The sequence below is a fragment of the Corylus avellana genome, chromosome ca9, assembly GCF_901000735.1.
Source record: "Corylus avellana chromosome ca9, CavTom2PMs-1.0".
NCBI lineage: Eukaryota > Viridiplantae > Streptophyta > Magnoliopsida > Fagales > Betulaceae > Corylus > Corylus avellana.
This window is the reverse complement of record NC_081549.1, coordinates 664,658-684,865: the sequence shown is the minus strand read 5'-3', so window position 1 is coordinate 684,865 and position 20,208 is coordinate 664,658. Positions and strand designations below refer to the sequence as shown.

The 20,208-nt window shown below is 38.7% G+C and overlaps 5 protein-coding genes across 5 annotated transcripts; 2 read left to right on the top strand and 3 right to left on the bottom strand.

The window, feature by feature from the left end:
- Positions 1 to 1,386: 1,386 nt before the first annotated feature.
- LOC132162133 (berberine bridge enzyme-like 15) lies at positions 1,387 to 3,260 on the bottom strand. The gene has a single exon (XM_059572391.1). The coding sequence runs from the start codon at positions 3,204 to 3,206 to the stop codon at positions 1,584 to 1,586; it is 1,623 nt and encodes a 540-aa protein (XP_059428374.1). The 5' UTR covers positions 3,207 to 3,260; the 3' UTR covers positions 1,387 to 1,583.
- Positions 3,261 to 3,288: 28 nt separating this feature from the next.
- LOC132162134 (uncharacterized) lies at positions 3,289 to 5,267 on the top strand. The gene is made up of 3 exons (XM_059572393.1): positions 3,289 to 3,620; positions 4,803 to 4,946; positions 5,034 to 5,267. Exons 1-3 carry the CDS (start codon positions 3,534 to 3,536, stop codon positions 5,130 to 5,132), a joined length of 330 nt encoding a protein of 109 aa, XP_059428376.1. The 5' UTR covers positions 3,289 to 3,533; the 3' UTR covers positions 5,133 to 5,267.
- A 1,429-nt stretch (positions 5,268 to 6,696) lies between these two features.
- Positions 6,697 to 8,475, top strand: LOC132162005 (probable pectinesterase 15). Its single transcript, XM_059572248.1, has 5 exons — positions 6,697 to 7,109; positions 7,255 to 7,426; positions 7,547 to 7,753; positions 7,840 to 8,090; positions 8,257 to 8,475. Exons 1-5 carry the CDS (start codon positions 6,697 to 6,699, stop codon positions 8,462 to 8,464), a joined length of 1,251 nt encoding a protein of 416 aa, XP_059428231.1. The 3' UTR covers positions 8,465 to 8,475.
- Positions 8,476 to 12,189: 3,714 nt separating this feature from the next.
- Positions 12,190 to 13,901, bottom strand: LOC132162123 (UDP-glycosyltransferase 73D1-like). Its single transcript, XM_059572378.1, has 2 exons — positions 13,115 to 13,901; positions 12,190 to 13,029 (listed from the first exon to the last, which is right to left on the bottom strand). The coding sequence occupies exons 1-2, from the start codon at positions 13,899 to 13,901 to the stop codon at positions 12,332 to 12,334; spliced, it is 1,485 nt and encodes a 494-aa protein (XP_059428361.1). The 3' UTR covers positions 12,190 to 12,331.
- A 3,548-nt stretch (positions 13,902 to 17,449) lies between these two features.
- On the bottom strand, positions 17,450 to 19,241 carry LOC132192187 (UDP-glycosyltransferase 73C3-like). The gene has a single exon (XM_059607447.1). It carries the CDS (start codon positions 18,991 to 18,993, stop codon positions 17,542 to 17,544), a length of 1,452 nt encoding a protein of 483 aa, XP_059463430.1. The 5' UTR covers positions 18,994 to 19,241; the 3' UTR covers positions 17,450 to 17,541.
- Positions 19,242 to 20,208: the final 967 nt, after the last annotated feature.

The window sequence follows — 20,208 nt, the reverse complement described above, 5'->3', positions numbered from 1 at the left end:
GGTTTTTGGGCCAAGATTTCTTGCTACCAAAAGCTAGCACTCCACCCATCAACGGGGCAGTGCCATTGACACACATCTAAAACTCAATGCCGCAAGTTTGCTTAAATCGTGCATTATCGCTAATTTTTTCAGCAGTTGTTTTTATAATCAGCCAGAGTCCTCCAATCCAACTACTCAATTTGGCACTGAGACTCATATTAGCCTTCTTAATTTTTATTTTATTTTATTTTCAAATTGTTATTTTACATATTTTATTTTATTTTATTTTATTTTATTTATTAATAACTTCAAAGGTATAATGACAATAATATTTCAATTCAAAAAATTGAACTCCGATCCTTTTAATTAAGGTGGTTGTTCAGTATTTGATTTTAGTGGGTCTTTAAGAAGAGGGAGGGTTAGATTTTTTTTTTTTTTTCTTGGAGTGGTTGGACTAATAAAATAATAACAGTAGATATAAAGTTCTAGAATCTCCAAAATAGTAGAAAGGGTCATATTCATTGAGAATTCTTACAAAATTATCAAAAGTTTTAATTTTTCGTATTATATAAATAAAAATTCAAACATCATACTAATTAAAGAGAACAAAAATTGTAAAAAACTAAGAGAAACACTATACAGAAGAATCTACTGCAGTACCTTAATCTACTAGACCACAACAATAAGTGTAACCTTTGGTAATTAGAAAGAAAGCAAAAATTAGGAAAAAGTGTAACCTTTGGTAGGGCATGCCCGTGATAATATCCCTCCCAAAAGACATTTAATAAGAATGAAGTTGAACCGACTCCGCAGCTGGGTGAACCGGATTGAACCGATCAATAACTAAGTAGAATCGGACCGAAAGAAACTGAACCGGCTAAAAACTAAGTAGAGCCGAATAGAAATAGACTAAACCGGATCAAGAGAGAACTGGGTTGAAGCTATACCCACTCTAGAATAGGATATCCTGATCACGATTAAAAAAAAAAAAAAACCACCAGTAACCAAACTAAGACCATCGTCCCCAATACCTCACCGAAAACACGCCAGTGTCCGACAGACCACACCGGCAACACCAACAGCAAGGACCATAGACCCAATCAATGACCACAAGGTAGCTATTCAACATCAACTCAATTGTTGCCGAAGCAAACCAGATTCTCCGATGATCACTATAACACGCCGACAACCGTATATGTCAGCAACCACCACATAACACGCCGACCACCATCTACCCTCAATCATGATTCGTGGGCATGAAGCTCACTTATCAAAATTCCACAATTAGTAGACAAATACACCGAGGGGAAAAGTATAGAGAAATAATAATAATAATAAAGAAAGGTAGAGAGTAATGCGATGCTATCAATAGTTATGGCTTTGATACCATGTTTAACATTGAATACAAAGACCAAAATACCCATATAATATATTAACCATAATATGCTCTTCTAATTACAAATAAAGACTAATTTTGTAATTTTCTTTTCAGCATTGCGACTCTTAACTTCCATTTAAAGCACAATAAAGATGGTCTGGCACCACCCGCCACCCAGTTATGTATGGTTATTCTTCAATTTTATTAATATGAAGATGTAGCCTTTTCACAGTACGTGTGGAAGAGGTGGGATGCTCTGTTCATGCCTGAAGAAGTTATCTGGATCAGCTTTGGTCTTCACTCTTACCAATCTGTTGAAGTTGTCCTTGAAGTACTTGCTCCCCCAAGCAGTTGCCTCTGTGAAGCTGCCCTCCTTGTCCAGGTTCACCCCCAAATCGAGATCCTTGTAATTCACATATGCACGCCTTGGAAGCGTGGAAACATAAGGAGCCATGTAATTGTAAAGCCTCCGAATCCACTCCATATGCGGCATTGCCTTCTCCTTAGGATCCTGCCACAAGGAAAGGTACTGGATTTTGAACAAGGTTCCGTTTCTGTGAGGAAAAGGAATTGCCGACTCTGAAATCTTGCTCATCATTCCCCCATATGGAGTCCATATCAGCAAAGGGCTATTTTCTAGCAGTAACCTTTTCCAGAGCTCCTCAAGCGCAGTCTCTGGTATGGCTTCTTTCACAAAATCTGATTTTGCTTTGAAATGGTTCTTGAATGTGGACTTCCCTTGTAGCAGAACTTCTGGGGGTGTTCCACTTGGGAACCCAGCAATATAGAGCACGGATTTAATCCAGCTCATTTCTGTACAATCTTTTCGTGTCAAGCCCATCTCCGGGAAGCTTTTTTTCATAACTTGGAGCAGAGCATCAGCACCACCAAGAAACAGAGCATTGTAAGAAGTTGTCACTGTTCTTCCACCTTTCCCACCAGCACTGGCCAATTGAATGATGACTCTGATGAACAGATTCTCATCAAGATCACTGGCAACTTGTTCCCATTTGTGGAGGATCTTTGTTGCGCCTTGTTCTAAGGTTTTAGTAACAGTGAAAACTGTGACGGTTGGGGGAACAGGAACCAGATTTATCTTCCACCAAAGAATGATTCCAAAATTTGCTCCTCCCCCACCTCTAATAGCCCAAAAAAGATCTTCCCCCATGGCTTTCCGGTCAAGAATTCTGCCATTAGCATCAACAATCCGAGCATCTAAGACATTGTCAGCACCAAGGCCGTATTTTCTCATCATGGAACCGTATGCACCTCCGGTAATGTGCCCGCCCACGCCTAAGCTTGTGCAAAGGCCGGCCGGGAAGCCGCGGGTGTTGCTTTTCTCAGCAATTCTATAGTAAACTTCGCCGATAGTGGCACCGGCCTGAATCCATGCGCTATTATCTTTTATATCGACATTTATGGATCTGAGCTTTGACAGGTCAAGAATGAAGAAAGGCGTCTCGATTAGGGAGACATAAGAGAGGGCCTCGTAGTCGTGGCCTCCGCTGCGGACTCTGAGATGTATTTGGAGCTCCTTGGAACAGATCACCGCAGCTTGGACGTGGGATTCATGCACCGGCAAGAAGATGAAGTTGGGCTTTGGCACCGAAGGGAGCAAGTACCTGAGGTTTTGTGCAGTGGATTCAAGGACACTTGCAAAGGAAGAATTGTTTGGGGTGATAAAAGCGGTGGCTATTGGTATGGAAATATTTGAATGAAGAGAGAGGCATTGGATGAATTTTCCTTGAAGAATTAAAAAAGATGAATCTGCGGAGGAGGAAGAAGCTGAGAGCACAAGGAAAAATAGTACTGGAAACAAGGAAAAGCTTAGAGACGTCACAGACACCATTGTTCTGTTTTGCTCTTTTCTCAAGAATAATCGGGAGGGAGGGAGGGAGCTAGCACTCATATTTATAAAATTGGCATGCTGAGTAAGAGTGTGAAGGTGGAAATTGTGTACGCAACACAATTGGCATGCTTTACGATTTGTTTGGAGTAATTTGTTTTACATTCTTTCCTTCTTTTGCTGAAAAATCAGATCTTAAACAACATTGGAAAACATTTGTCCAAACTCCATGTCGTAAGGTGCCCAACACGTTTCCTTACTCAATTAAGCAACACCAAGCAAAGCACCACGTCAATCTTATGCAAGGCTTTCTCCTTTCACAATGTTCACATGGGAAAATGCATGCCATGTGAACATTGGGTATCATTGCACAAGCTTTTTGAACTGGTCCGGTTCTTAATTTTACTTTGTGATCAGGTAATCTCCTTTGTTTCATGTCATCTTTTGTCAGATTGGAGCTCTCAATTGATGTGAGCATGTAATGTCATTTATGAATCTATTGTTGCTAATGACGAAATAACTAATTACATTTTCTCTACTCTTTTGGCTTTACTGTCATGCCAGTGTGAGAGAGGTTTAGTGTACCAGGATAAATTCTACTTTGCAGAAGTTGCTTGTAAGAGGACCTGAAAAGCTCCCAGACTCTCTTTTGGATGTTATAAAGGGTAATTAAGCAAGAGGAGAGAGGTTTAGTGTCCATTAATGATATTGATGTTAGATGGAGGCTTCTTAGTGGTAAAATTAATTGCTTCTCCTGAAACTAGGTTCTATCTTTCAGAGGCTAGCTGTTGCTATCTTCCATATATGTAAGGTCACCCCAGGCTGTGTGTTGATACTTCTTTTCTTGAAGGTTTTGATATATTATTTTTCCATATTGCTATTAGTCCCAGCAGTAGTTGATATTGTCCTCAATTGTTGGATCTGAAGTAATTAATTAGTTGAGCACATGATAAAAGTGGCATTGAATACATCTAACAATTAATTGAAGTGAATTGATTATTGCCTTAGAGAGTAGCAATCCACAAAGTTCCAGATTTTGATAAATGGTTCCAATTTAATTCTATAGTTGAAAGATTGGTGGCAAAATACTGGCTATAAATTAAAGCGCTTGTTTTGGCACTGCCTAAAGTACTGCTTGCTCTCACAGGATCTGCATTATATTTGATCACCTTTTCTTGTGGCAGATTAACATGTTCGCTACCACTTGATGCTTGTGGTTTTGCATTTTAATTGAAATGCTACCACTCGATGCTTGTGGTTAGCATTTTAATTAATCAGTGGTGCTAGAATAGTTTATTGGTTTCGGACAAATGATGGAAGTATCTTTCTTGAAATTCAGTTGGAAAACCAGTGGTGATAAAAGAATCAGTGGGAGGAAAGTGATTATAAAAAAAATAAAAAATAAAAAAGATGCCTTTGGAGTCTACCTATTCCTATGTTCATGATGATTAGTTTTGGCATGTGTTGAACTCTGTTTGGGACTGTGAATATGCTCTTTGACAATCAGTGTTTCTCTGGTAGTTTTCTTATTTCTTACCTACTGCAATATCTCTGCAAGTTTGGTTTTTTTTATGTCACGGAACTCACTCTGCCTTGCAGGGCTATTTCCAAATCTTGTTTTCCTGCATTGAGAAGCTGCTGGCTTTCTTGAATGTGAAGAGCATTGTCCTCCCGGCTGCTGTGGAAGCAGAATCCATATGGACGGATCATAAATTTGGTTTTGAGAGAATGAAACCTGACCAGGTATTCTAATATGCATCTGCATTTGCTTTCTATTTCGGCTTGCATTCGAACTTTACTTGCATCACAATTCTGTGTACCATGATGCAGCTTAGCAAATACCGAAGAAGCTGCTGTCAGATGGTGACCTTCAAAGGGACATCCATGCTTCAGAAAATGGTTCGCCAATGTCGAGTCATCAACACTTGATTATAAAAGCAGAGATGCAAAGTCTTTTCTTTTCCCTCCCCGCTTGGGTTGGTTTTTGTAAATCTCTTCTGTTTAAGTTGCTTTAAGAACTCATCTTTTTTCCCTCGTTTGGTTTTGGATAACCAATTTTAACTGGAGTATAAAACCTGGCGGAACCAGAGTTTGTGCCATTAAAAAAGAAACCAAAAAATAGAATAAAAATAAAGTGCTAGAACAGTTGATCGCATGCTGCTCTGATGATTAAGTTAGTATTACTTTGGAGAATAATCTTGGGAAAGCCAAAGATGAACGTCCAGAAGGAGATGTTTGCTGCTTTTTATAGCAGGTTTGCTGTATCCACTGCCCATGTGGCACATCCTCATTGGAGATTATTCTGTGTGGTATCCTTCAGGCTGAGAGCTGTACTTGGGCAGATTGGCCAATGGACTAGGTATTGGGTTATTAGGCCCAACAGGAAGTAAGGACAAGAAATGTTCAACATTGTTGAAGGCCTAAACGTGACAAGTATTAACACCAGAAATATAAGGCACAACCAATATAGCATAGCACAAGTACTCCAGCTTGTAACCAGTCAAATGAAAATCGGGAGAGTTTTACTGTTAAGACTTTCCATGGAAGTTTTGATCGAAGCAAAGTACAGAGTGGTAAGAGTTGAATAAGAACTGTCTTTTTGTTCTGTTTGACAAACATAATTGCGTCAACCTTGACCATGGCACAAATTACCAATTGCACGGGATGCAATAGTTTTAAATTGAGCCGTTCATTTAAAATGAATGGTTTAGGGCACAAGAGCTAGACAAGAGAGGGAATGTTGGCTTGCCCTAGGTCACCACAAAGGTGGCTATTGGGAGTTGATGAACCACTCTCTTTGACCCCTTCCAACCAACCAATTTGGGGGTGATCGTGATCTATTATCATATATGAAGATGCTTCACGGATTGCATGTTTGCTTTAACCAGCTCAAAATCTTTCAATAATAAGTAACTTCGAGGGACAAACCCATGTGGCCAAGATTTCTTGCTACCAAAAGCTAGCACTCCACCCGTCAACAAGGGCGGTGCCATTGATGCCTTATGCTTGCTTGAATCGTGTATTGTCGCTAAGAAGGAAGAGCCCAACTTAATTTTCCCAGCAGTCGTTTTCATAATCAGTCAGAGTCTCCCAATCTCACTACTTAGTTAGGAATTGTTTCGGAGTAGTCAAAGGAGCCACCACCTGAACAAACGCAAGCACACCCTCTTACACTTTCGGTGGCTTCCATCATTGCTCTATTTTCTCTGGCTTAGCGTGTGAGTTTTCCTTTCTTTATTGCTGCCCATTTTTCTTCCTACTTTCCTCTCTTCATTGCTGCCCATCTTACCTTCTCCCTCTTTCCATACGAAATCACCTTTTGGATCAAACTTTCTAATTACCATCTCTCCACTTTTTCCCTGTGTGTCGACATTTCGTACCTCACACGTCAATCATGAAGCACTCACCATGTTGGCACATGATGAAATCCTAACCCCACTTTTTTAAAAACTCAATAACACAGTACATTTAACTCAATACCAGAGCATTAACCATGAGAATCAAAACAACAACCTTGTTTTGGCTCTCTGCCTTTGCCATTGCACTCCTTTCGATCGTCATCACGCTCTATACTATCCCACCTCCTTCCATTACAAGTAATACCATTAGTTCTCAACACAGTTTCTTCCTTACTGTCTTCAATAAGGTTGTCAAGCAAAGTGGGGTGGAGGATCTTTTGTCTCATTTTGTGTCTAGAGGCCACCATCATCATCGGAGGAAGCCTAAGAGAAGATGTGACACAAGAAAATGGAAGTCTAGGCTCGTGTCCATCTACAAAGTGGCACTCATTTTGACAGTCGACTTGAAGGGTTGTGCAAATTTTAGCAGCGTGCAGAAGGCAGTAGATGCTGTTCCTGAGAATAGCCCCTCTAGGACCCTCATCATCATTGATTCTGGTACATACAGGTCATTATCTCATACAAAGTTTTCAACCCTTTTCTCTTTTTAATCATTAGGTCAAAAAACAAAGAGTTCATCATGCATTGAGAAATGACGTGTTAGACACATTTGCAAGCAATAATTAGGTAGAATATTTACCAAATGTTGGCAGGGAAAAAGTGGTGGTGGAGGCCAACAAAACAAATCTGATATTTCAAGGTCAGGGATATCTTAATACAGCTATAGCATGGAACGACACCGCAAATTCCACCGGAGGGACTGCCTACAGCTCTTCGGTAGCCGTTTATGCTTCCAACTTTACTGCTTACAACATTACCTTTAAGGTAAGCGATCATGCATGACATGTTAAATCACCAATTATTCTACAAGTTTAAACTTATAGGAAAGAGGTAAATTTAATCACGGACCATTTATGAGAATTTTGTTTGTGTTTGTTTGAAAAGAACACAGCTCCTGCGCCATCCCAGGGAATAGTTGGAGGGCAGGCAGTGGCACTTCGAATTGCAGGCGACAGGGCTGCATTTTATGGATGTGGATTTTATGGAGCCCAAGACACACTAAATGATGACCATGGGAGGCATTATTTCGTAGAATGTTTCATACAAGGATCCATTGATTTCATTTTTGGAAGTGCTAGATCCCTCTATGAGGTACCACAACCTTCCATCAATTGAACATGCTTTAATTTGCTAGTTTCCCTCTTGTTAAGCCAAGCAATAAGATTTGTACATGGCAGGGGTGCACCATTAATTCAATAGCAAAGGAAGTGGCCGGCGGGATTAGCGGCGCCATCACAGCTCATGGGAGGCAGGCGATGAATGAGCAAACTGGTTTTTCCTTTGTGAATTGTAGCATCAGTGGAAGTGGGAGAGTGTGGCTTGGGCGAGCTTGGGGAGTTTATGCCACTGTCGTGTTTTCTACAACATACATGTCAGATGTCGTAGCTCCGGATGGTTGGAATGATTGGAGAGACCCCTCAAGAGATCAGTAATTGTGGCTAATTAATCTCCTATTTACTTCCTTTACACAAATAAGCTTTTCTTTTCTTAGCTCTCACGACCAACTCATCACCTTCATTATTTGTTTTTTGCTTGTTTGTTTTGTTTCCTGTATCAAAGTTGTTTACTGTTGTTGAATATGATTGTGAATACAGAACGGTGTTCTTCGGAGAGTATCAATGTGTGGGAGCAGGAGCAAATTACACATATAGGGCCTCGTATGCAAAGCAACTGGGGCAATCTGAAGCAGCTCCCTACATGGATATTGCTTACATTAATGGAGATGAATGGCTTCTCTATCATCAATATATTTTATCTGTTCCTGATCTTGAGAGGGATAAAGAAGATATTCATATATATTGATACTATTATATGTAAGAATTTATATATATATATATATATATATATATATACGAGAGAGAAATCTTGTAACTTAAGCATATATAATGGTTGGATAATGAAAATTTGAGTACAAATTAAATATAAAGTATTTGAGTAAATCTTGATCTTTCATTACTCAGCCATTCGTTATTAATATATATTAACCATATATCAATGTAATACCTCAATATGATCATATCAATTTCAAATAAAATTAAGAGTATTTATTTTATAGTCAAGATTTAAAGTTGGTGTATCAGACAAGTTAACACTTTCTTTTTTAAAAAAATTAAATAACGTGATATCATGTACATGGTTATATGTACCAACTTTAAATTGTCATGTAAATTAAAGCCATAATAATTTGGAAAACCTCAATGCAAAATTCAGCCAAAACTCTCTTTAAATTATTATTTATTCTAGAAGTTTAATGAGGTAAGAAATCTAATTAATATTCTAATGCGCTTCCTCACGCGTGGGGTTAAATTTCTTCTTCGAAATATTTAATTAATTAAAATGCAAAGTAAATAACAGAAACAATGTTTGAATTCATCATGACCTATATTATGTTAATTTAACACTTCTCTTAAAAGTTTAAGCCGATAAAAAATAGTAAATTATTTATAAAGTTATATGCATATGTACAAGGGAACAAGACAACCTGCCCTTTTGTCTTGGTCTCCCGGAGACTATGCAGCATATCTTTCTGAGCGGCCTTTTTGCAAGACTCTGGTGGTTTAGCTCCAATTGGCCCCTAAACACTACGTCATTCTCCTCCTAGCCAATTGAGGTATGGACTAAGGCCTTGCTTCGGCCTCAGTCCTCTTTGGGCATTCATGTGGATGAAGTTCATAATTTTCAGATTTCAGCCTTGGTGTTGCTAGATCACATTTGGATGGCTAGGAATAAACTGATTCATGTAGGGACTCAACCGAATCCTCAAGTAATCCTCAAGGTAGCCAAGTCCACCATTAGGCATCACCTTTCAGCTTGGAGTGATGTCTCTTGAGTCCATGTTATGGGCCCCTCCTCCTATGGGTTCTTATAAAGTGAATTTTGATGTGGCTATTGGGCCTTCTTTTGCTGTGGCAATAGCTACTCTCAAAAATCACCAAGGGGATTTCCTTGTTGTGAACCCCCTCAAGCTTCCTTCTATGGAAGCCAATTTGGGCGAGGCCCATGCAGCCTTGTTAGAACATTCCCAGCAGCTACCCGGTCATCTTTCCTAAGTTTAAGAATTCAAACTACTTTTTGCTTCCCTATATCAATTTGCACCCCAATAGCTTTCCTTAATGCTTCCTTATACCATTAAAATATTATTATTTTTATTTTACCTTTTTTATATTTTATTCCTTTAATTTAACCTTTCTTTCTCTCTCTCATCTCATCTCCGTCTTCTTCTTTCCTTTCTTTCCCTTCCAGCCGCAGCACCTATTTCCCTCTCTGCCTCACTCATCTCCATCTCACTCTCTTGATCTCCTTGAATGGTGAAGTCTGGTGAGCATATATGATTTCTCTCTCTCATCTCATCTCATCTCATCTCATCTCCGTCTTCTTCTTTCCTTTCTTTCCCTTCCAGCTGCAGCACCTATTTCCCTCTCTGCCAGCATATATGAGAACCTTGAAGTTTGGTTTGATCGGTCTGGGTTTCTGTTGGGTTTTGATCGGTTTCTGTTGGGTCTTGATCGGTCTGGGTTTTTGTTGCATCGTCTCATCTTCTCCGAGTTCTCTGTTTGGGTCCCAAGAAACGGAGGAAAACGAAGATGCGAATATTTTTCCTGTTCTTTTTTTTTTTTTTTCCTGATTTTTCATCTCGCCGGAAGGGGGCTGGTTCAGCTTTGTCCAGGAGCTGCCCACTGCACGACGACGGTGGCTCAACCACCGTTCTTCAGTCTCTCTCTCTCTCTCTCTCTCTCTCGGCTTGAACAGAACGCTCACCATTCTCTCTCAATCTTGAACGTTCTCTCTTTTTGGTCTCCTCTGTACCTTGTGTCGAACATGGATGAAAGTTGAGAGGTTGAAGAAGATGGAGTTTTTGCAGCAAGAGGTTGTGTTCAAAGAGGGATGACGTGTTGACAGGAAAGAGAAAGAGGATGCGTTGAGAGTTGGGCTGACAGGAGAGAGAAAGAGTTTTTTTTCAATTTAATAAGCCTTTGGATCGCTATAGTTGAACCTAAAACATTGGGTTCAACTGTAGCAGCTGATGGTTTAGGGAACCATATAGGAAATCTGCTGTGGGACGTTTTTTGCGATTTTTTAGACATATTCCCTAAATTTAGGGAACAGACTCCCTTATAAGGAGTCTGCTGGGAATGCTCTAGCTGTGAGGTTAGCACTCTCTTATGGTTGCCACTCTCTCGTCATTGAAGGTGATTGTTTGGTTACTATCCTAGCCATTAATAACCCATCATTGTTCTCTGGCTGGAGCACTGATCCAGTACTAGCTGATATTAAGGATCAGCTGCTTTCCATATATCCCTTCATGGAAAGTTTTGAAGATTTCAAGGTGCGCCACATTTAAACAACGCTACCCTTTAAAATGCACTAGATGAAAAAAATTGAGAAATTTTAAAATGGAGAGAATCCTTTTCCTTTGCTAGATGGGCCGGCTCAAACCTTGTGTTTGGGTGCATATATTCCCACTATTTCTCTTTTTCTTTCTTCTATTTGTATTAGGAGTGGCATGAATTCTCCTTTATAGTCATTTTTTTCCCTTTCCTTTATTTGAATAAATAATAATAATAATAATAATAATAATAAAAGGGAACAAGACAACATTATAGAAGATAAGCATTTTACTTGACGGTGAAATCAATTCCATTTTTTATTTTCATTTAGTCAACACATCATTTAATCACATAATTTTTCTCCACCTCAATATTTGAAAAGTTAATAACAAAGATTTTTATTTTTATTTTATTTTTATCTAAATTATTCTCTTATATACTCTCACTTAAATCGGAGCATAAAAACTTTGATAAATTGTCCAACTGATTATTGCCTTTATTGTAGAGACAATATCTACAGAATCGACAAGATCTACCATCTACCGACAAAGAGTCCCAATATTTTCTTAGGACTGCTTGTGATCCATGTCATCACTAATTGATCGGTTTGAAGTCAAAACTGATGATTTGAATTTGTCACCTTCAATTCCCACTGCCATTTGGGATATCATTTCTTTTATTAGCACGAGATTTTCAACACTGATTAATTAATTATAGAAATTTAGGTTTTCCACGAAAGGAAGTTGTGAAAGAAAAGTAATCATATATATATATATATATAGAGGAGCTAGTGCTAGGCTTGAACTCTTCAAAGTCAACCTCTGCGGATGCAATAGCAAAAGGGTATTTAATTTTCTATTAATAGACCAAAACAGGATTGGGCTCTAGACTCTAGAGCAAGTAAATTTACACCTTCTTCTTCTTTTTTTTTTTTTTTAATAATTTTTTAATAATTAATGATAGTGATAATAAGGAACAAAAAGATGGTAGATGAACAAATTAAATAAATTAATGAGAGAACGAAAAGAAATACAGAATACACAAGCACACTTTACTAATTACAACTACTGAATTGGTCAAAAAAAAAAAAAAAAAAATACAAATGCTGAAACAGCACATTTTATTTATTGATAGTATCTCTCTTTATTTATTTTTTTTCTATATGAGAGCACCCTATGTGTAAGCTGCTAACAATAAATACAAAATAAATAACACAATACAGGAAATTTATTTTAATTAATGGAGAAAATCATGAAAGTAATAATCCCATTGAATCTGATCTCCACTCATGAATAATTGATCAATATAATAACATAGTTAATTATTATTTTTATATATATACTTACGCCTTGTCATGGGTGGATTGTTTTGTTATATCTTCGATCAAGAATGACATGTTTAACTGAGAAGAACCTCCTTTCTCCAGTGCCCTCTTTGCCACCTCCCCAAGCTCTCTTGCTTTCTCTCTTCTCTTTTCGCCTTCTTCTCCCCCATCCATCAGCATGGCTATTGCCTTCTCAACTCCATCTTTTTTCACCAACACCCCAACTTTCTCTTCATCCCCCCATCTCACAGGGATCTCGACGCCCACCTTAATCCCAATCCTCAAAACTTCGACGACCAGTTTTTCATTGAAGAACTGCTCGGCAAAGAGAGGCCATGTTATCATCGGCACACCAGAGCACACACTCTCTAGCGTTGAGTTCCATCCACAATGTGTTATGAACCCTCCAACGGCTGGATGAGACAAAATAAGCACCTGTGGAGCCCATCCTTTGATCAAAAGCCCCCTCCCTTTGATCCTCTCCTCAAATCTTTCCTTCACCAACCACTCCTCCAGCTCCTCCATATATCTTTGATCTCCTGTTTTGATCACCCATATAAACGGCTGATTTGATGCTTCTAGGCCGAGTCCAAGCTCTATTAATTGTGCCGGAACCAGGCGGCAAAGGCTACCTAGACACGCATAAATAACCGACCCTGGTTTCTTCGAGTCAAGCCATCCCATGCAAAGTTGTTCGTCAATCGAGGCTTTATTACCTGTCAGAATATAAATTAGATGATTAATTTTTTTTTTCTATCTATTTAACCTTTTTAAAATAAATGATGATTTAAAATTACTTACCTCTCTCAAACTTGTCTGAGTTCTCCTTGTTACTTAAAGAAACAGGCCCGACACACCACACCTTCTTCTTAATAGCCTTCTCGTACTCCGCAATGTACTCACTCTCTAATTCATGGAAACTATTCACCACAACCCCATAGGCGGTTGATTCAGCCTCTTGCATCTTGTTTCGGAAATCATCCAAGTCAGGCAGGGTAACAAAAGCTCCCGGCAGCTGAGCTTTTGTTATCTCAATTCTATGGGGGAGTCCCGGGATCACAAAGGGTTCTGAGTCAGAAGTGACAGAATTGTGAGCATTGTGAAGTTTAATGTTATGGGAGCTCAAAAGTGAGAAGCAGCCCATCCCATGAAAAACAAGCCGTGGGATGTTGAAGTTTTGAGCTGTGATGGATGTCCAAGAGAGGCACTTGTCAGATATAATGCAAGTTGGAGGGGGGGTTTCTTTCTCGAGGTGTTTTTCGAGTGGTTTTTGGAGCATGCTAAGAGCTTTGTAGAACTTTCTGAGTAGGTCTCTTGAGGGGAGGATGTCAAGGTTCTCGTATCCTGCAGGAAGTCCAACTTCTTGGCATGGAAATTCGAGCTGAACAAGGCGAAACGGGAGGCCATCCCCTCTTGCTTGGTTGATAGCTCTTTGAAATCTTGAGGCATTGTATGGGGTTGTCACCAAGCTTACAATAACGCCACGCTCTGCAAAGAGCCTGGCCATGTCTATCATGGGGATCATGTGGCCTTGTGCCATGAGTGGTATAAGAACAAAGTGAGGCTGGTGAGTAATTGCGGAAGCCATTACTTAATTTGCAGAAGAATCGATCAGTGATGATGATGATTAATTGAAAGCAAAGGAATCGAACAGGTGGAGATGGATTTTAGTTTGGTGAATGATCACCAAATTATTTGTAATGCATGCCATGGCGTATTTGTTGGGCAGGTTACCTTGACTTTGAATGATTCAACAATTTACTGGTAATTGGTAAGAATGTTCGAGAAAGATTAATTACTTTTAGTTCATCGTCTCAACCGGAAAGATCTAGTCAATCAATTTGCGTGCGACATGCATGCACGATGTTTTTTCTTAGAAGATTACAAATCACATGCTTAATTTCAATTAATTACCTAGAGTACTGCACATGCATGCGAGCTGTGCACGACGCTATTTTCTTAGTAGATTGGCAATTGCCAATCACAGGCTTTCAAGTTTCAACCCCGGACTGCATGAAGAACTAGTCAATCAATTTGCGTGTGAGTAGTGACATGCATGTACGGTGCTTTTTTTCTTCGTAGATTGCCAATCAAATGCTGTCCAGTTTCAACCCAGACTAGTCAATTTACGTGCGAGTCGTGGCATGGATGGACAATGTTTTTTTCTGTGTAGATTGCCAATTAGTCACATCCATGCTTTCAACCCAGACTGCATATGGTCTATTGATTTGCGTGTGTGACTGGCAATGCTTTCTCTGTATGTAGGGCTCTTAAGAGAGAGCAAGTTGCTCGTGAATGAGCTCAGGCTTAATTTGCATAAGTTGGGCTTGTACTCGACTCGAATATTAAATAAAGCGTTTCGTAAACGCGAATCTTAACTCGAATATTAAACGAAATTAATTCGTCTAAGCTCGTAAGTATCTTATATAAGGTTCGAATTGGTAGTTATTCATATAATTCTTCGTATTAATATTAAAAATTGATAATTTTTTTTTTTTTTTAATAGCATCATTTTATTATAAAAGGATGCATATCCTCTCTCTTCGAAACCTAGTGCTTTGCTATATTGACTCGGGCTCCATAGTCCGCTAGCCAAATTAAGCAAATGCTCATATGCAAGCTGACTTCTTAAGCCGTTTGAAAATACTTGAAGTTTAAATTTATAATAAAAATAAATTAATAAATTAAATAAAATATAAGAGTCAGCTCGTGAACTGGCTTGGCTCAGCTTAACTTATTATAAGCTTGAACTCGATTTTTTGACTCGTCTTTAAGCTCGGCTCGAGCTCGAGTTCAAGTAAAATTTAAACAATCAAGCCCGAACAAGAGAAACTCACTCAAGCTGAACTTGTTTACACTCCTACTTGTACACGCATGTACGATGTTAATAAAACCATAAACCAAAAACAAATCAAAATCAAATCAAAACCCAAAGAGGGAAAAAAAAAAATAGAGAGAGAAAAGCTTGCTTACCTATGTCTATGTGACTGATTTTGCTGTAATGGATCCAAGAAAATTAAGAGAGATGTAACCGAAACTTTTTCTCCAAAGCAAATGAGTTCGAGTTTTGAAATCTAAAAGTTTGTACACGTGGCATGTTTCATGCCATTCAACTAACGAGCAGCTTGGATGATCAAAAATTCAGAAATTTGAACCACACAAATGAAGACCTTATCCTCCACGTGTCCACCTGCACTTGGTTGGATCTATTAATTTCCGTGCCCCATGAATATGATCAGTAACATCATCAATTACCGTATATGAATCAATTTTAACACTACATTAAATTATTTTGTAACGTCAGCTCCGGTCCTTTTGCTTGCCTGCTATTGGCTCATGGCTCCAAGTAGCTCATTCGGTGGGTTTGAGTACGTAAACCACGTTAATTAGTCGACAATGATACAATTGTTTTTAGTAATGCTGGGCTGATCGAGTCAGTTTGCGTGTGCAAGGAGGCAAACAAATTTGTTGTATTTTGTTAAGTTGGTCAACTATAATTGGTTATTCTAATTAGATTTCAATCACGTACTTTCGACCCAATCGACACGTCCTGATTAGTTGTGTGTGAATTGAGATTAATTACTTTCAGGTCGAACTTCCAAGGGTACGTAGTTGGCCTGTGTGTGAATTAACATGTTTTTATTATTAAAAAAAACATAATTATCATCATCATCGATGTTATTAATTATATATAGCTATTATTATTGTTTTATGTGCAGGCCAGGACAATCCATCGTTTCCATTTTTTTTTTTTTTTTTTTTACTTTATCTTTTTATGTGTTTGAATTCAGTCGTATTTGCTTCTTTGTTTTCAATGAGTCAATATTGTATGTAACGTTAAGGTTCAAAGAAGAACATGGGAAGAAGACGAATGCCTGGCCAGATATTTCTGCCGACTAGACTGGAGAAAAGATTCCGGGACAGAAGATTTTAGTTAGAGCATTTTTAGGATTGTGTTGAAAAATATATTCATAATTTTTTTTTTTTTTTTTAAAAAAAGGTAATATACACAATATGAAAGTTTTAGAGCCCTCTAGATGCTCTAAAACATTGTCTTTATTTTATTTTATTTTAATCTAATGAAGTGAGCGACAAATTTGTTTTGTCCTCTTTAAACTAAGACCAACTGAGTAATTTGGTCATGTGTTAACGCAAGTACTGTTTCCGGGTTGTTATATTTTTACTTGTTTCTTTAGTTTTATATTTATGGGGCTTTGGTGATGGTCTTCAATTTGTATTTTAATTGGTTCCTTTAAATATAAGAAAAATGTCAAGGAAATTGTCATATACGAAATTTACGCTTTAGTAGTTGATCATGAGATTGTCACCTAAGTTATTATAAACCACATGTGACAGACTTCTTAAAAAAATAGGAAATTTAACAAGTTTTGTTAGAATTAGTGGCTCATATTCTTTTGAGCATATAAAGTAATACTGAAATACTCACAACGACGGTGACGGCATCCCAACTACCACGGTGATGACAGCGCCATCCACCTCCACCCATGGGCATTAGGTAAACCCTAAGCCAACTCTACTAGTGTTGTTGCAACACCGGTCAGAAAAAAAAAATCTGAAAGAGAGAGGAGTGCGGAAACTGAGAAACAATTTCGTTAAACCCTAAGACTTTGCTCTGATACCATGTTAAATCACCATTTGTCCCAAAAGTTTAAGCCAATAGGAAATGGTGAATTTAATCACTTAATTAATATCTTAACACTATCCCTCACGTCTGGGATCAGACAACACGTGGAATATTTTAACTGAAATAAGGGATAAACTACGGAGTTAGGGTTCGAACTTAAGACCTCTGCTCTGATACCATGTCAAGATTATGGTTTGCACGAAAAGAGAGGCTCAAACTACTGGTTGGCCGAGTAATAGGAGTATTTTAAAACTTTTCAAAATACATCCCTACAATTAGGATTTTTCTTATAAGTATGTTATATTATAACCCTAAATCATTAATAATAAACTATAGTTGTACTCTTGTGTGGACGTAGACACATTATCAAACTAAGTAAATATGTGTCTCGACTTTCTCCTCTCTTTTTTGTTTTTTTGATTTCTTATTATTCATTATTGTGTATTTACTTAAATACTTATTTTCATGCATGACAGCAGGAATACATGACATTATTATTATTTGTGTTTTTTTTCAAGCAATTAAGGAAAAGTAAACACATCCATTTTCGACAAAAAAGAGGCACACATTTCTGTTACATCTTTTATTTGCCTGATACCTGTTCACTGATATGTTTGATCAAGGATGTGACGTTCAAGTAAGAGGATCCCCCATCTTCAACTGCCCTCTTCGCCATCCCTCCAAGCTCTCTAGCTCTCTTTCTTCTTTCTTCTCCCTCTTCACCTTCTTCCATCAACTGCTCTATAGCCTTCTTTACATCCTCCCTCTTCACCAACACCCCAGCCTTCTCTTCATCCCCCCACTGCACACACGCTTCAACTCCCACCCTCACACCAATCCTCAACACTTGTGCAACCAACTTCTCATTGTAGAACTGCTCAGCAAACATCGGCCAAGTTATCATCGGCAAGCCGGCACTTATTCCCTCTAGCGTTGAATTCCATCCACAATGAGTTAAGAACCCTCCAATGGCTGGATGTGAAAGGATTAGAACTTGTGGCGCCCATCCTCGAATCACAACACCCCTCCCTTCAATCCTCTTCTCAAACTTTTCTTCTACAAACCATTTTTCTAATTCTGTTGAGTAATCTCCTTTCCTAACCACCCAGATGAAAGGATGGTTGGATTCTTCTAATCCCAAAGCAAGCTCCACTAATTGTGAGGCTAACAAGTGGCAGAGACTCCCAAAACAAACGTAAATCACAGAGCTTGGCTTCATCGAATCCAGCCACCTCAAGCACTCGGGCTCCGGCTCATCAATGGAGGACTTGTTTGCTAAAGATAGGGGCCCGATGCACCAAATCTTCTCGACCACTTTCTGGTATTCTTTGACGTGCCCTGGCTCCAACTCTTCAAAAGTGTTCACCAACATCCCTTGTGCCGAAATTGCAGCAGCATTAAATCGGTCAATAAGATCTCTCAAGTCACCAGAAATTTGTTTCACTATTTCAGGCAGCTGGGCCGCAGTGAATTCAGTTCTATCTGGCATGTTTGGGACCAAAAATGGCTCCGAGTCAGATTTGACTCCCTCGAGCACCTTGGAGCGAGATATGTTGTGAGAGCACAAGAGAGTGAAGCAAGATATTCCATGGAAGATAAGCCTTGGAATCTTGAACCTGAGAGCGACATCTGAGGTCCAAGGAAGACATATGTCACAAATAATGCAGCTAGGCCTAGAAGAAGATTCCAACCCTTCTAGCCACATCTCTAGTGGTTTTTGCAGCATGTTACTTGCTTCAAAAAATTGTGGGAGTAAATCGGGAGATGCGAGGGTGTCCATGTTCTCGCAGCCTTGAGGCAAGCCAGCTTCTTGGCAAGGAAACGGTAGTGAAATGAATTGTATGTTGAGGTTGGAGGCTTTTGCTTGATCAAGGATTGTGTTGAACCGGACTGCATTAAGAGGTGTAAGGATAATGGTAACATTTAGGCCACGGCGTGCAAGTAGTTTGGCCATGTCTGTGAAGGGAATGAGATGGCTTTGGGACATTAGCGGAACAAGAAGAAAGTGAAGCTGGTGATCAATTTGGGAAGCCATGGCTGAAATTCTTGTGGTAAAGATGAGAGTGATCAGCCACTTTTTAATTGATGATGGGGTTTGTTACTTGTAGTTTGCAAATATGCCAAGTGCATCAACTTTGTAGCGTGATTAATTTGACTGAGTGGGGGCCGTGGGGCTCAATAACTTTTTGCTTTCGCTACTTCACTTGTATTTTAGCTGTATTGGACGTCTGCTTCTTGTCCCTCGGCAAGTTTGTTTTGTTTTTAAACGAGAAAGGCATGAAAAATGTCGAGGATCAATAAATTTTTAAATGATTTGTAAGATGAAATCAGTTAAATATGAATAAAATATTGACTCATAATATTTTTCTAATAACAAAATACAAACAATAAGCACACAGTGGGCGAAGGACACAATCTAAGGTAGTGTGGCAGAGCCTTATACAATTACCGAGATCAAATATTTTTTTTGTCCAAATTTAAATTTAAAATTTTTGGTAGACCAAAAGGACTCTACAAAAGAGAGCCATAAGTGAGCGCGCAATAGCGCATGGTTCTGCGAGGGAGTTGGCCAGCAGATGGTTGAATGGTAGTTGGCGATATTGAGGAGGAGGCGCTTGTTGGTTGCGGTTATAGGTTTTTAATAGATCTAACATCTAATAACTTAAACAAAAGACTTAAAAGACAAAAACAAAAAAGCAAAAGACGAGCTAGGGAGATTACATGAGGGCTTGCCGTGGAGAGACTCCTTAACTAAGATATGAGGGGGATGGGCAAGTTTGTTTTCATTTTAAGAGAGCGTTTAAGAGAGAGAAGATCAGCTTTCTTCCCACTTCAGGCCACCTAACATGTTAGCACTTAACAACGCAAGAAAATAAATTTTCTTTTGATTTTTTTTTTGCTGCCCTCGCACAAGATATATATATTTTTTTGACATGTCCACACAAGAGAAGAAGGGGGAATTTGAACTAGTGACCTCCGCTTCATGAAGCATGGTCCTCACTCCTCATCCGATTGAGCTACTCATTGAGACTTCGCACAAGATAATTAAAGAGCACTAGAGCAATGATTTTAGTGTATTATTTTTTAGAATAATATTGTTTTGAAAGATGCCATGCATTTGCACGCCCGTATAATTTTTTTTTTTAAAAAAAATTAAAATATTAAATCACTCAGGCGTGTATGACTGTTCATGCACGCCCGGCGTGATGTTTATCATCACTCTATGATTTATATATATTCCATGTTCATG